We start from the raw sequence: 16611 nt of genomic DNA, 5'->3' as shown, positions 1-16611 counted from the left end.
TCTGAATTGCGGCTGTTTGCATGAATATATGCAACCGCCATTTCAGAACATTAGAAATTCGTACCTACCGGAAAAGGACCTGGCTTCGCTTGGAATATCCAATTGGCGCCACGTAGCGAAAAGAAGAAACGACTGACGCGCTGTTGTTAACTCGGCTATAATCGCGTATGCGGTGTCTGCGCCAGTAAAGAAGACGAAGATATAATTTTAAATATGGTCTGTACATGCGAATTTGAAACCAAGCAAGCCAAAAATGAAAAGATGATTTTAATTTCCCTGTAAGGTACCTATCGGTCAAATTACCGGCTAATTACCTAATAGCGTTATCCGAGATTTCTGATAAAGTTTCTATGAAACTTCTATTCTAACAGAAACTTTTGTGTACGTGTGATCGTTTATCTCTTTCTCACACATTGAGTTGCATGGCGTGTACGTGTTAGTTTCTGCGCCAATTCCTACAACGATATTATCCAAAATTAGATTTCATATTTGGTACTACCAGATTATATCATTATAAACTTTTCGATTTTATGAAAACTGTTCGTAAATATAGTTAAGGCATAAACCATCGATAGTCAAAATAATCTATCGATAGTGAGACGAAAATAAAACTATCGACATTACCATCGATTGTTTTGCAGCTCCAGTACGCAAGGGTCTTTAATGGTATCAGCATAGAAAATGGACAATGAGCGTAGCACCGCCCACCCATAGTTTAAAACTATGTCTCAGGACCAACAATTTCGGTATGGAAAATCATTTTGACATCTGCAGCTTATAGCGTGAAAATCCGATTCCATCTGATTCTATCACTTCACAGTATACAAATCAAGCACTAACAAAAATATCGAAACAAAGCCTTTCACAATTACTGTCTCGGAACTATGCCATCTTAGAACTAAGAAAGTTGAAACCGGACCATAAGTTTTCAAGTCCGGTTGATTTTTTGCCACAAATAGCGGTGAATTGATACTCATTTATATACCGTTATGTTAATTTGAAAACTGTAAGAGAAATAGAACCGTTTTTTGCACAACCCCACTCACGCTACTATTAATGTGAACATAACTGTATGTCTAGTATGCCCATTTTATTTCGACACTTTTGCGCATCATGGTGACGAATGCTCGTATGCCCAAAGTCCTACACTATCTTAAATATTTGCGAAAACACATACAAAAGCAAAAACAAAAAAAAAAGTTTACTTCGGATATACTGAAGATATAATACCCTTCACATATGGTTTTATTTTAGCAAGATTATAGTAAAAGTTTGTTCGGTTATTGTTGCAATGCCGTGGACAGTAATCTACACCAAATATGAAGATATCTTGACAAATAAGAAAGTTTTAATTAGCGGTCCGATATCGCCGATTTGGACAAATGTGGAGAAAATTTCGTTGTAAAAATTGAAATCGGTATCTCATAAACTGACGGACTAGCTTGTGGAAACACGGATGGTCGGACATGGCTAAATCGACTCAGCTAGTAACGCTGATAGTTTATTTATATATATATATTTATAATTTAAGGGTCTGCATTTTGTTCAGGGTATAAGCGAAAAATACATAGATATGTATGTATGCATATAAACTTTTGTGTATAAATAAGGTTCAATTTGCCACAACTAAGCGCCTTATTGCCTCACCTGCTTATCAGTTCAACACCCCCCATTCATTGTACCGCTCCTAGCCACACACCTCACGCCAATCTTATCAAGTTAAGCACACAGCTAGTAAGAATTGATAAGGCTTAGTCGCTCAGATCTTTGTCGGCGTTGTCTTCCTGCCTAAACGTTGTGGCCTTCATTGTGTATATGCTTGTACACAGACTTATCAATTGGCTAACAAGACAAGTTCGGCGGTTGCACCTGAAAGCGTTTTCATTCGGAAACCTCAATCAGTACGGATAAACAATACAACGAGCGGGTTAAAAATATTAACGATAGGCATTATAATGCCAGCAAGGTGGCCGATATCAGGAAAGTCACAATCTTGACAGATATGAAATCGAGGCAATAATAAATACTTTAAGGCGAAAAATAAATTTGTTTGTATATTTTCACACTTCAAGTCGTAAGTGTTTGCAGATATCGCACGCGCATCGAAAATACACACTTGTAATATTCAAAAAAGTTAAGAAGCAAAACGATTTTTCGAAAATAAAAAAGTTACTAATTCGAACATAATTTCCCGCCAACGAAAATGGATATATTTCTGGCTTATATCTTCACATTTTTTCTCATTTTCATCGTAATGCCAATTACATACTTCATACTACGGGTAACACTTTTTGTATTCACATTAGTCGAAATATCTATTAATCATATCTACATTACTCTCAGTTCGTGCTGTGGTTTGTGTTGGATTATTGCGGCTGCAACAAGTCGTATAGTGAAAATCGACATGATCGACAAGGTCGGCGGTTAACAATCGGGCATATATATGGTATGTTGTTTATAAGTCTGTTTATTCTTGTCGGTCATTAATAACGGTGCAGTGGCATTAAAGTGACAGTTAAGGATAAAGTGTTTTGTGTTGTTCTAATATTTAAAAGTTTTTAGATATTTATTTAGTAAAGTCTATGAACAATGATTCTTACAGACTAATGAAAAACTAGGATGCATATTAGAATTCTAAAATAATTAAATTACAATAACATGAGTACTTAAACTAAAGAACAGAATTGAGGGTATTAATGAAGGATACCCTAGAGTGAGAAAAATCAAGTAGAACTTTCTCGGAAATCGAGTTAAACTCCCGCATAGCCCTCTTGAGGGGAGCATATTCAGCAAAATTAGTACTTTCCTTTTTGTAATAAAATGGCGAACTGGATCTGAGACAACGCTGTGGAGTATTGAAGTTAAGTTTCCCTAATAAGTAGGGACAGTCAATTTCCCCGTTAATTATATTGTAGACAAATGAAAGTGAGAGAACGGATCTTCGATTTTCCAGTGATTTAAGATGTAAAAGCAATAAACGCGATGTATACGATGGTGTTGGATCAACAAACTTTAAGGAGCGGAGAGCATATTTAAGAAAGATCTTTTGAACACGCTCGATCCTGTTAATTGACGATATGCAATATGGTCTCCAAATAAACACTGCATACTCCAAAATGGACCGCACAAAACATGTGTACAGTAATTTTAACGTGGAGGGGTCGGAAAAATTTGTAGAATTTCGACGGACAAAGCCAAGTACAGAAAAAGATTTTGAAGTTACATAGTTGATGTGATTACTGAAAGAAAATCTGTGGTCAAAGATTACCCCAAGATCTTTGATTCCAGTAACGCTTTTTAGGACGCAATTAGAAATACTGTAGCTAGAAAATAAGATGTTGCGTCTCCTACCATAGGAGATCTGTGAGCATTTATCTACATTCAGAAAAAGTTTCGATTTCAGGCACCAATTAAGAAAAGTATCAATATCACATTGAAGTTTGAGTACATCTTGTGTGTTATTGATTAATGCAAAAATTTTTAAGTCATCTGCATATAACAGAAAGTTGGCGAAAGAGAAGCAACAGGAGATGTCATTGATAAACAGCGCAAAGAGAAGTGGATCCAAGACGCTTCCTTGTGGGACTCCCGAAGACGCAATGAATGAATCAGATGACACTCCATCGACAGTGACAACGCATCGTCTGTTTTGCGGATATGATCTAATCCACTTCAAGAAGGCCGAGTGAAATCCTAGAGATGATAATTTTTTAATTAAAATATTGTGTGATACTTTATCAAAGGCTTTAGAGAAATCTGTTTAGACACAATCTACCTGAAATTCAGCGGAGAATGCAGACATACAATAATCGCTAAAAACTGCTAAGTTTGACACAATGGAGCGCCTAGGGACAAACCCATGCTGATTGACATTAATTATTGATTTTACTGCAAAAAATAATTTATTTTTAACAGAACACTCAAAAATTTTCGAAATAGTAGAAAGTTTAGAAATAGGCCTGTAATTGGAGACATCATCCTTTCTACCACCTTTATGGATAGGGGTAATGCGTGTCAATTTCCAGTCAGAAATAAAATCCCCGGTGGCGAGAGACTTATTGAAGATAAGCATGAGAGGATATAATAAGGCAGTACAATTTTTTACAAGTACCAGTTTGGACGAAGACTTAATGTCACAAATAGCCTTGGCAATATCGTCCTGTGAAAAACACAGTGAGCCAAAATTTATGGATGGGAAGTTATCAGCTGAAAAAGTGGAACTAGTACCAGGATCATCTTGCGCATAGTTCGATTTGAAAAATTCAGCGAACAAGTTGGAGATTTCGACCGGAGTGCATGCCGACTTATCACCCCAGCATAAAGCAGAGGGAATGGCCGAACACGCTCTTTTAGATTTTACAAAGTTCCAAAAGAACTTAGGGTTCGACTTAATTGTAGACTCCGTATTATTAATAAACCTTTTATAGAGGAACTTATCCAATTCTTTAAACAGTTTTGTGTAGTGCTGATATTGAACAAAGGAAACATGAGATTTAGTTGAAGAGAATTTTCTATAATATTTATTTCTAAGATGTTTTAGACGTTTAAGGTCCTTAGTGTACCTAGGCAACTTATATGGTTGTATTTAAGCGTTTGAGCGGGATATTATAATGACAAAGTTCCTGAATTGATTTCTTAAAAATGGAGAAACTATTAGCTGTATCAAGTCCCGATAGTAAATCATCCCATTTTATTTCAAAGAGCTGATTGTTGAGTCGTTCAAAGTCACAAAATGCAAAATTAAAACCAAGCCCATCAATTGGTTTAACAGAAGCGAAAAGATAAGTATCCACCTCAAACGCTAGCGGTGAATGATGGAAGGTGGCTGGAGTAAATGAAGAGAATCCATCAAGAAACCTAAATTTTAAATTATCACTGAGAAAGACTAAGTCAAGAAATCGATCGAGACTATTTGAATATGAGTTGATTTGAATCAGATTGAGACCAAGCAAGCTATCAATGAGAAATAACTCCTGAGAAGACGAAAAATTTGAAGGAATAAGAGCAGGACTATAGGAACAACCAGACCATATGATATTGCTTAGATTAAAATCACCCAAAACACAAATATTATTCTCTTTCACCTTGTTTAATACCAGCGAGGAAATATTATTTGCGTGCAACTTGTACAACTCTAGCGGACTATTAGGAGGGATGTATGAGACTGATATGAACAGAGCATCATTGACACGGATACATAGTTGGTCCAGGGAAGAATCTTCATTCTCAAGCATAATTAAGCGAGGACGAAATTTGCGATGAACTGCTAAGAGAACTCCACACCCTCTTAGACAGCAAGTTTTTTCGTGATCTCTGTCCTTGCGGAAGACATAAAAGAGATTTGAGTCAAAGTATTCGCTATCGAAATAACTAGAATTTAGCCAAGTCTCAACAATAACATTTAATATCGAAATCCAAACGTGAAGAAAAATTGCGAATAATATTTGACTTACACCTAATACCCGATAAATTTTGGTAGTAGATCTTAAGACAGGAACCAGTTGATAAGGGTGCAGAAAACGCATGAGTAGAATTGCGATTAACAGGCGCATCAACTAATCTGCAGCTCTGTTTTCCCCTCCCTTTGGAAAAAACTTAAAGGGACGCAGTTTAATGCCAGAAGGCCAGACTGAAGAGGAGAAAACGGCATTAAAAAAAGATGGGGACACACCTAGCTTAAAGTTTATCCTCTTAAGGTTATTAACATCGGTATCTTTCTTAGTTAATTTATAACATAGAAGATGCTCTCTATCAACATTAGCATGTTTAACAACAAAAAATATAATATCTTCCTCCGAGACTGAGTTCTTAAAAGCAGATAAGTGAATCCATTTCTTGGGTATGACGACATCAAGATCAACATTGGCATTAACACCAACAACAGTTAAAGTGGCTGGGGATTTTTTGTTCCTGGTACTCACTTTTAACTTCAAGTTTCTTTTAGAAGTAATTGAAGTAGAAGCGTTGTTAGATATATAGTATAGTATAGATTTAATAAATGAACTCGAGACAATGCTAGATCCTTAACAACTTCTAGAACATTCTATGCTGCAAAACCCCAATGATGGCTTACCAATTCTATTTCTTTGTTCCAAATCGATCAAATAATTGTACACCCCTTTCTTCTTTATGTTTATTAATAGCTTTATTAATGACAGCCATATTATGGAGCAGTTTTCCTCTTGTTGATATGTATTCAAAAAAAGCTTTACTGCGATCCTGTTAACTTCAATTTCCCTGAGCACAAGACAGGTCTCTCGCAGAGTCAATCAGTTTTAATCCCCATATAACAATTATTATTTATCGACTTCTTAACCTTATATAATAAAATGGACGAAGTTCATCATAAGTCTCTCATCACTTACAAGAACCGCAACTCTTTAATATCGAAACTCGAAAAATGAAACAATAGTAAAATGTTTCACGCTTTAGACTAGGCAGCACACTGACGTATGAGATATATTTAGTTCTAAAAACCATTACAACTTTTTGTATTTGCTTATAACCTTCACAAAATAATATTTTATTCTAGATAAAGATTTTTATGAGCAGAGCGCACTCGTGACGAATAATACATACTTATTTACAACGTCATGAGTTTTTACTTAGTCGTTTCATAAAGAAAAAAAAAACACAGACGTTATAACGTAAATATAATTATAATGATTATACATTTATATGTATCTAAGTATATGTATATGTACACTCTGTAGATGTTGAGTAAATTCCTCAAGTGGTTTGTAGGGAACGAAAACAACGGGTACTGCAGGTTTAGAGGAAACAGGTTTATGACATTAAAAATGTTGACAAAACTCACTAAACCAATGCTTACAGCTTTGTCAGATTTCACCGAGTTTATGCTCAAAATTTTCAGGTATCTTTTGATGTTATCTGTGTGGTTTTATAAAAATATACCATATAAATGTTTACCCATTTGGGTTTCGAACACTCTAGATTAATTGTTATGCAATCAGCTACATCGGAGCATAAAATCGAAGTAATGGCTCTTCACTTATTTACATAGTTTGCCCACAATTACCTTTTAATTTTAATTTTCGTCAACTTTAAATTACATATTTTATTTTCGAAATTTGAGAAAAAAAACATTTTGCTAAACTACTTAACCAAAGCCAACTTTTCTACTCTTGCGATACGTTGCTACAGTGTATAATAGTTTTGTTCACTTAACGGTTGTACGTACCGGCAAACTAATACACTTAGATATAGAGTTATATATACAAGTATATATATAAATGATTATGATAAGACGAATTGAAAGCCAGGTGAGCAAATGTCCGTTCGACCGTCCATCCGTCTTCCTGCCTGTGCATGCTGTAACTTGAGTAAAATTTGAGATTCATCTTGTACACGTGTTCGTTAGTGAAATCGGGCTGACAAGTTCGAAGATTTGCGTAAAGGACCACTGCCATGCCCATAAACAGTTACTAAGCGAAACCTATAAAATGTCATAATTAAGCAGAAAATTAAGATACAAACCTGTTATTTAGTACAGGAGATTTCAGTAGCCAGGAGCTCCTGTTGGAAAAAAATTTAGAAAAAGTTGGCGCGGCCCCGCCCTCTAATAAGTTAATTGTACATATCTCCTAAACCAATAAAGCTACAACAACTAAATTCGCTTAGCGCGAATATTACAAGAACTCCTACCTATAGAGTGAAAATAGATGGAATCAAAAAATATTCCCGTTCACTCCTCATATAACGGTATTGTTCAAAACTACTAAAAGCGCAATAAATCCAAACCTAATTATGACAGAGACATTAAATTTTACCTTGGAGATGGTATGAGAAGACTTTATCGGGACCGTGGTAAAAATTGGACTATGGGCGTGGCACCGCCTACCAGTACACAATTCAAGAAGCAATTAATATAACGGGATTTAACTTTGCACGAATAACGCCTTTAGTGTATGACACCTTATGACAAAAAATTGTTGAAATCCAACCAAAACTGTTCAAGACCCTAGGTACCGAATATGTGAATCCCGGTACTTATAGTTGACTTTTGATAGAAAATATCGATCAATGTCTGATATATATAATAAAAATTCAGGGATAGTATTTCTCTGACAATGGTATATCTGTATTTTAAAAATGGATTGATTCAGGTCAATATTTCGCAGAGCCGCTATATTCCTAATATAAATATTTTCGAACTTCCAGGTGACTTTATACCGCATATAATAAAAATTACAGAGCGTGTTTTACTCATAACAGTGCGTCTTTATGCCTGAAATAGCTAAATTTGAGCGAAAACTTGACTTATCCCCCATTTAACTAAGTAATATCAGGATTTCGAACACCCGGTTGATTTTACTCTATATAATTAGTTTTTTAGTATGTGACATGTTAATATTTATGTGGTATTGGGAAAAATAGATAAAATCTGGTCAATACTACCATATACATACAACATATAATGGTTATCGTTTTTCTAACAAACCTTATGTGTCTATCAGTATAGAAGTTACATACACTATAGTATATATAAACTTTTTACATCATAAAGTAATTCCCTGGCTTTAATTCTTGTAAGTTGCAAGAGTATAATATGTTCGGTTGCACCCGAACTTAGCCCTTCCTTACTCGTTTTTACTCGTTTCAATTTTCATTTGATACAAATGAAGCATCAATTAATAAATCGATATAAAACTTTGCACAACAAGTTTCTGTAAGATATGCCATCTTAAATCTAAAAATTGGCAAAATCGGACCCATAACTATTCTAGCCCCCAGATACCGGAAACGGTTTCCCGCAACGGTCGTTTGAGTTTCTGAATAGCCCGAAGTCACAAAGAGCTAAATCAGACGAATACGGTGGTTGTGGAACGATATTGTTTGAAAATTTGGCCAAAACTTACGAAAAATCAAATGCAGTATGGAACGGTGCAAAATCAAGAGTTGTCGGCCCATAAATTCTCGTTTTACAAATAGCTTCGCGCAAACGCCGCATAACACTGAAATAGTATACCTTGTTGACAGTTTGACCGGACGGAAAAAATTCGAAGTGCACTACACCTCAATAATTGAAGAAAACTATCAACATAACCTTTATTTTTAATTGTAGTGTTGTTTTCGGCTTCAGCTCACCTTTGCTACGATATTCGGCCGATTGATCGTCTGTTTCCGGGTCGAAAGCATAGAACCAAGACTCATCGCCAATAATCATACATTTGATGACATCACGGTAGTCGGAAAACATTGTTCACAGACGTTAACGCGACGCTGTTTTTTCAAAAAATTTAATGATTATGGAACCAATCGTGCTTTCACTTTTCTTATGAACTTTCAAAATGATTTTCAATGATCCTTCCGATATTTAAACGATGCCAGTAAGATCTCTGACGAAGCTCGAATATGATCTTCTAGAAACTCTCTACAGGTGGAATAACACCGTCATCCTGACTAGCTTCGTCGTTGATGTCTTTCAACTCAGACCCGCTTATTTTAACAGCGACAAAGAAAGTTTGTTTGGAATAGATTTTATTTTCCTTCAATGTTCAGTTATGTATATTTTCACAGCTGAAATTTCAAGAATTACCGTGTAATTAGATAGACATCTCATAACGGAATTTACAACTAACGCCATCCCCGGAACATAATCCCCTAACTAAAAATAAAAATATGTATAAATATGTATGTACTTAACAATTTCACTCCCATCTCTTCCTTTTAAATTTCTTAAAATCTCGCTTAAACATATGCCATACTGTACTCGTATACATATGTACTATTAAATGTTTATGCAGTAGTTAAAGTTGTTCGTCAATTTATTGCTTAGTCATTTTTGCGTTTTGGAATAAACTTTTTAGAGTGGCTAAAGCCAAAGGTATATAAATATATATATATGTATATATAAGTGATAGGGTGGTACATTATTTTTGATAAAAGAAATCTATCGAAATTGTTTAGGCACTATTCTAGTTGTTTAAAACTGGTATACATGGATCTAGATAGAACTAAATATAATGCTTTGGTGAGCTTAATTTTTCACCTCTCATTTTGGCGCCATTCGCTAAGAAAATACTTGAGTTTCCTTTAAACAAGTTTTCACCAAATTATGCACCCACCTAATGTGTCAGTGCCCATTCGATCCCCGCTTCGCCCACTGAAATTAGACGATAGTAGACGACATTTTACCAGATAACAGTGCGAAAGTAATTTAGTTGGTATTCATAGAATGCTACATGCTTATTCTTAAAGTTCACCTGTTCAAGCAAAATACAATATTTTTTGTGCGCCAGAAAAAAAGAGCCTAGCACTCTAGAACTCCAGACTATCGTCGTTAAATAAACGAAACAAACGTCAAGCTGAGCACGAGCTTTTTTAGTGCCAATACTGTGTGGCTAACATCACATCGGCAGTCGACTAAAAATTACAATATTTTGTCAACAACATGGGTGGCATTTTATTGCTGATTTCTTCAGCTATAGCCTTTTTCTTCGGCTGTCTTGCGATCGCTTTTTGTATGCAAATGACTATTTGGGTTGATAAGAGGTACGAACGGCAGACTCGACGAGCAGATATTCGATATAGACGGAGACAGATGGAATGTAACACTGGTATGTTGTTGTACGGTTTTTTATAAATTAGCTTAAAATTTGGAGTTGTTTAAACAAATATACGTTTCAAATTTTAAATTTTTATTTCAAAATAAGAGCGAGTTCATTTGATTTTATTAAAATATCAAAAAATTCTAAATTTAACAAATGAAAACTAAAGTTACGTAAGTTGTGTTTTATGGTACTCAGAATTTTATCGTAAAATTTGACATTTTTTTTGTTATTTGGAATGTTTTGACTTACGAGCGCTATTTGTGTTGCTCACAGTAATATTCATCGCGGCCAAAAAATTGAATTAATAATCGAACATTTTCGCGCGATTAATTTTTTTACAAATTTCGAAGTGGATTATCTCAGCCCCATTGCATTGATGAACTTAATTGAGCTTTTGGCGATGAGCTTCAACAAAAACCATAGTTTATCGATGATATGATGAATTCAATCTAGGTCGCAGAACACTCCAAGAGAGATTTCGTGAAGGTCGTCCAAAATCAGTTGTTATTCCGCAAACTATTGATGCCGTGCGCAAAATGATATTGATAAAAACTATAGGTATTAGTGGGACCAGCATACATTCAATATTGAAAGGACATTTTAGTGTAATAAATAATAGGTCAACGTTTTTCGACACCTGAAGAGGCATGTTCAGAAAACATGTTTTGAAGATATCACAACCAGAGTTGCAAAAAATCTTCTGCTAAAGTGTATAGATCTAGATATTCTCCATTAAATATTTTGAAAAACAATAAAGCGATTTTCGATTATTAAAATGTGTTTTTGTTCTATATATATATATATCTTTTATAGGATAAAGTTGAAAAGATTTCCTATTAACAATGAGAGAATGGTTTTGTGAATGAAAATAATTTTTCCTTTGATTTAATCTCCCTCTAGAGTAATGCATTTATTGTAACGGTCTTTCAACATTTCATTACCAGACGATAGTGTGAAGCTTCTAGGTCTTCAAAATTTGCTTTTTTTGAACGTCCACATTTTACTGAACTTAGAACTATTGCATTTACTGCACTCATTAGAACGCAGTGTCTTTAATGTGAGAATAGCTATATATTTGTTGTTTGTAGTGCGCTCTCTGTCAGGTCAAGGTCTTCTTAGCCCTTGTTTGGTAGCTCCAGGAATAGTAATTATACCTTGAACAGGGTATATTAAATTTACCACTAAGTTTGTAACACCCAATAGGAAACGCAGGAATTTTTTTCCTTTTCTCCCCAAAAAACTGGACATTTGACGGAGCCGCCGATATCGGATCACTACTGTATATACATACCTGTCACACCAACGGTCACAACCAAACCAAATGAAAAAAAAAACAAAATTTATATAAAGGATGATCCATTTCGCGGTTCCCTACTGTTTTAAAGAAAAAAACACAGAAACTTCAAATCTAATCGGGAATGTTCATTCGAAAAAACATTTTTTGGCATTTATATTTTGGAGATTATCTCTTTCAAATGTTGGCAGCGGCTACGTCTTAGATGGTCTTTTCGCTAAGTCCAATTTTCGATGACTCGTTCGACTGGTAACTGGTGAATGACACACGTTATGTTTTTCTTCAAGGCTTGAATCGAAGCGGGATTGTCCGTATAGGCTTAAGACTTTACATATCTCCACAGGAAAAAGTTTAACGGTGTGATATCACACGATCTTGGTGGACAAACGTCCGGCCCAAAACGTAAAATTATCTGCTCACCGAAGTATTCTCTTAATAAATCCATTGACTGATGTGTTGTGTCTTTCGCAGTAGAGCGAAGTGATATTGGCTGGTAAGGTCGAGCGGCTTCAGTTCTTGCACAAGCTGTATTTTGTAAGCTTTCAATTTAAGAACTCGACATAAATGCGCCAAGTCGTTCCATATGTTCACGGTTTTCGTGTACACTCTCAACTACGGCTGCTATATTTTCTTCACTGCGTGCTGGACGTGATCTATTCGGTTGAATATTATTCAATATTGAATGCGGGGTCTTAAGATGGGTGATGGTGTTGCGAATAGTACGCTCAGTAGCCGATTATGTTGACCAAGTTGAGCAAAGCGCGCGAACACATTGTTTACAGAACGTAAGCTTTCGTTGAACGGTTTGTAAACGTTGTTCAGGCGTAAGTCTTTCTATGATGAAATGCCAAACAATACTGAACAAAAATAACAATAACAAATTACCTCTACTTGGATCACCCGTAAGAAATATAAATCGAATAAGTTTTCTCATGAATACGACATCTTATCGTACAAATTTTGTTTTTTAAATATCTAATGAATAGATTGTTCAAGACCCGCTTGATATATTTGTTTAAAGAAGAGTGGCAAGAGATAATGCAACAACGTGAGGCTAGTTAACAAAAACAATCGAAATCCTGTCAGATTCTGTCACGAGTCCAAATACTCTTGTGTTTCGTAAGAAATTATTTAACTGGTTATCATAAAATGCCAAAGTTAATTAATTGGGCTTTTAATTAATCTTAAGATTCGATCAGAATAAGACAGGTACATCCGTATTGTTATAAATGTGAGAAGAGCACGGCACTTCCTGTCCCTGTTTAGCAAACAAAACAGACTCGTATCTAAATCAACTAAACCCATACAGAGGGACTACAGAGTGTGCAAAACATTTAATCTTATCAGCGAATTGGTATAACAAGTGCCGTTGGGTCTATGGATTTGATTATCATTACGCCACTTGTGCAAGACACGATGAAAAACGCACACAACTCAACTGAAGTTGTACAAAATAATACGAGTGCAGTGCGGATAGCATGAAAGCTAAACAAAACGGTAGTTAATGGTTTTAAATACTGAAACGAAATACTGAAATAGCCTATGTGGTTGGCCAGTGTTTCGTAAGTGTCAGCGCATTGTAGTCGTAGTCGCAAAGCACTAACATACCTATTATACAAGTATGATATACTCGTGGACGAACTGTAAAACGAGCGTCGTGATGTAAAGATACTTCGACAATTATTTATTCTTAAGTACATATATAGATATTGAAGGGACCGGTGCTTATTTTTATATTATTGACGTAACACGTAAGAAATTGGAGCCAAAAAGGCTCTCGCGTGTAAGAGTGTGTGGAAAATGAGTATTTTTACTTTGATCGTAGTCATATTTCTCTTTACATTTGTGGTATTACCCATTTTTTGCTATTATACACGAATTGAAAGCAAACCATTGGCGAGATTATGTCCACAAGGATATAGAATTTGTAATCGCAATCGCTTTCGGCAGCGAGGCGTGTGGCAACAAGCAGGCATGCGACGTGGTTATAATGGTGTGTATAACATTTTAGTGAATTGAAGGGCCTAAGTGCGTTCCTAACGATATTCTTGCTGTTTCGAATTAACAATTTATGCATTTCGGGGAATGAAAAATATTTAAAAAATAGAGTAACATAAGAAAGAGAAGAAAATGAAATACGTGGCTAAGTCTCTAGACAGTTAAGACTTATCTAAGACATGTGCATAGTCCTAATTAAGTTTAGGACAAAAATTTGAGCATATTTGTACTCATGTATTTTTTTAATAAAAAAAACTTCAATCAAAAACTAGCCAGCCAGTGAAATGTAACCTCATACGAAGTATTCTAAAAATAAAATCATAAACACACAGTTAAAAACACAACACAATTTGTAAACTATGGAAAAAATATTGCATTTCCGCTATAAAAAGCTTAAGAAAAGTCTTAATGGATTGATTGACATGAAAACAAGAAACCTTAAATTCGTTTGCACCGAAGTTATTATACCCTTCACAAAAACGAAAACAAAAGTGAAGATACATGAACTTAATCAGCGAGTTTGTATGGCAGATATACTTGTATAGTATAGTTTGGATTGTATCGTTGCCAAATTTGAAAAATTTCCTCGTGTTAAAAACAGAAAAAAATCCTTCGTCTTTAAGAATTGTACCTCAAAGACCTGTGTAAGATTTCATGAAGATCGGTTGAATAGTTCTCGAGAAATCTTGCCAACCGACTTCAAAAACACAGTTTCGAGAAAAACGCGTTTAAAGACGGCACACTTAGCCTAGTTCTAGAGGTGTGGTAGAATTTAATATGGCAATAAAAACAAAACGATAATTTTTAATGTACTCTGTTCAGGGTATAATAACCTGGTAGTTGATTGACAAAGAAATGATAAGTTGGTCTACTTTCACATTATCGATATAGATTAATAAGTCGTTCTGATAATTATATATAGAGCAGCCATCAAATAAAATAGATTAACATATACGCTGTCAAAATCGCGTCATCCGAATTATTACGAATTTCCGAACTCGATGTTTTCAACTCTGTCGACTTCTCAGGACAAATTTTAATCAGCTACTGGAATTATCGCACGCAATTCAAATTTCAAAAGTCCAAGTCTATTTAAAATATGTTTTATTCAATTTTTATACCCTGAACAGGGTATATTAAGTTTGTCACAAAGTTTGTAACACCCAGAAGCAATCGTCGGAGACCCAATAAAGTATATATATAAATGATCATTATGTCGAGCTGAGTCGATTTAGCCATGTCCGTCTGTCTGTCTGTCTGTCTGTCCGTCTGTCCGTCTGTCCGTCTGTCTGTATATATACGAACTAGTCCCTAGTTTTTAAGATATCCTTTTGAAATTTTGCAAACGTCATTTTCTCTTCAAGAAGCTGCTCATTTGTCGGAACGGCCGATATCGGGCCACTATAACATATAGCTGCCAAACAAACTGAACGGTCGGAATCAAGTTCTTGTATGGACAACTTTCACATTTGACAAGATATATTCACGAAATTTGGTATATGTTATTTTTTAAGGCAACAATGTAATCTCTAAAAAACTTGTTTAGAACGGATTCCTATAGCATATAGCTTCCATACAAACTGAACACATATGTAGTTACTAACAGAAATGCACCTGTGAAGGGTATTTAGCTTCGGTGCAACCGAAGTTAACGTTTTTTCTTGTTATTATTACAAGAAGTAATAAATTTGTACAAAGTCATTGCATAAATGATAGGCAAAGCAATTTGAGCACCTGTCGTAACATTTATAAACGCTCATAAAGAAAATAATCTTATCAGCATTATAGGGGCTATATCGCACTTGAGTACCCATATACAAGGCATAAAATGTTCGAGAAAGGTATAACATGCATTCAATATTTACAAATTTTGCACTGCAAATGCGCTTATCAATTAACATTTCAATTATCGTATGTTTAAAATTGCCTTACTTATCGCACTGAGCAGCGAACTTGAAGAGTTTTTATTTGTTTTTGATCGGATTGCGGTAGTTTTCTTCAATTGTTTCGCCAATAAGCACAGTTGTTTGCGGCTGAACTGTGTAAATTTAGCTTTCAAATTAGTCAAAATAGTTAACTACGAAATCATAGAATGATGTTCATTACTTACTTTGTTATTGTCATAATAATAGTTTTGATTTATCAATTTTTCGTGGTTCGTAAAAAAAATAAGAACTGATTTTAAACTAACGAAAATCTAATAAATTTTTCTTTTAATCCAAAATGAAGGTAACTCTACGCATGTTTACCGTAATACGTGCGCAAAATCGTCTTGAGCGTGGTATGAATATTATCGGTTTGAAATTTTACAAAGTATTATAGTAGATATTATTTAAACTTTGGAAGACGTAGTCTTCAAATATTTCAAAATATACTAACTTGTGTACATGTATAGTCTGTAATCACTAATTTAAAACTTGTCAATGATATTTGAGAGGGTTTGCTGCTTTTTTTGCTTAAAAAGAGTGCAACACAGTTTTGAAAAACTCGAATATCCCTCAATAGTTATTAGCCTCGCTTTTCCAACGTATGCAAAAAAAATAAAATTGAAAAATAGGTTTTCCCAAATTATTTTCGAACACCGGGTGTTCCAAGAATAGATTAAGTAATGTTGCGCTAGTTATATCACTGAAAACAAATATGGAAAGAATATTTTCTCTGTTCAGTCTAGCGAAGAATTTGTAGAAGTGATGAACTAATCAGATAAAGTAGCCCTCCAAAATATTCGGAAATCAAATTGTTCCA

General features: G+C 34.8%; 1 protein-coding gene across 9 annotated transcripts in view; it reads left to right on the top strand.

Annotated features, from left to right (window-relative positions):
• The window catches only part of LOC126756070 (clathrin coat assembly protein AP180), a 54313-nt gene that overhangs the window by 33637 nt on the left and 4065 nt on the right, over positions 1–16611 (top strand). Inside the window, exons 1-2 of one of the 9 annotated variants that reach the window (XM_050468889.1) lie at positions 1856–2281; positions 2344–2446. The exons of 5 other annotated variants lie outside the window; for them this stretch is intronic. In XM_050468889.1, coding sequence (XP_050324846.1) covers positions 2204–2281; positions 2344–2446 — 181 coding nt within the window. In that variant the 5' untranslated portion in view covers positions 1856–2203. Of the gene's footprint in view, positions 1–1855; positions 2282–2343; positions 2447–10231; positions 10581–13409; positions 13862–15840; positions 16022–16095; positions 16148–16611 lie in introns of those variants that run through there. 3 more of the 9 variants (XM_050468895.1, XM_050468890.1, XM_050468888.1) reach the window with 3 other exon arrangements.

The sequence above is a fragment of the Bactrocera neohumeralis genome, chromosome 4, assembly GCF_024586455.1.
Source record: "Bactrocera neohumeralis isolate Rockhampton chromosome 4, APGP_CSIRO_Bneo_wtdbg2-racon-allhic-juicebox.fasta_v2, whole genome shotgun sequence".
Lineage (NCBI taxonomy): Eukaryota > Metazoa > Arthropoda > Insecta > Diptera > Tephritidae > Bactrocera > Bactrocera neohumeralis.
The sequence above is the reverse complement of the archived record's forward strand: the minus strand, read 5'-3'. Positions and strand labels throughout refer to the sequence as shown.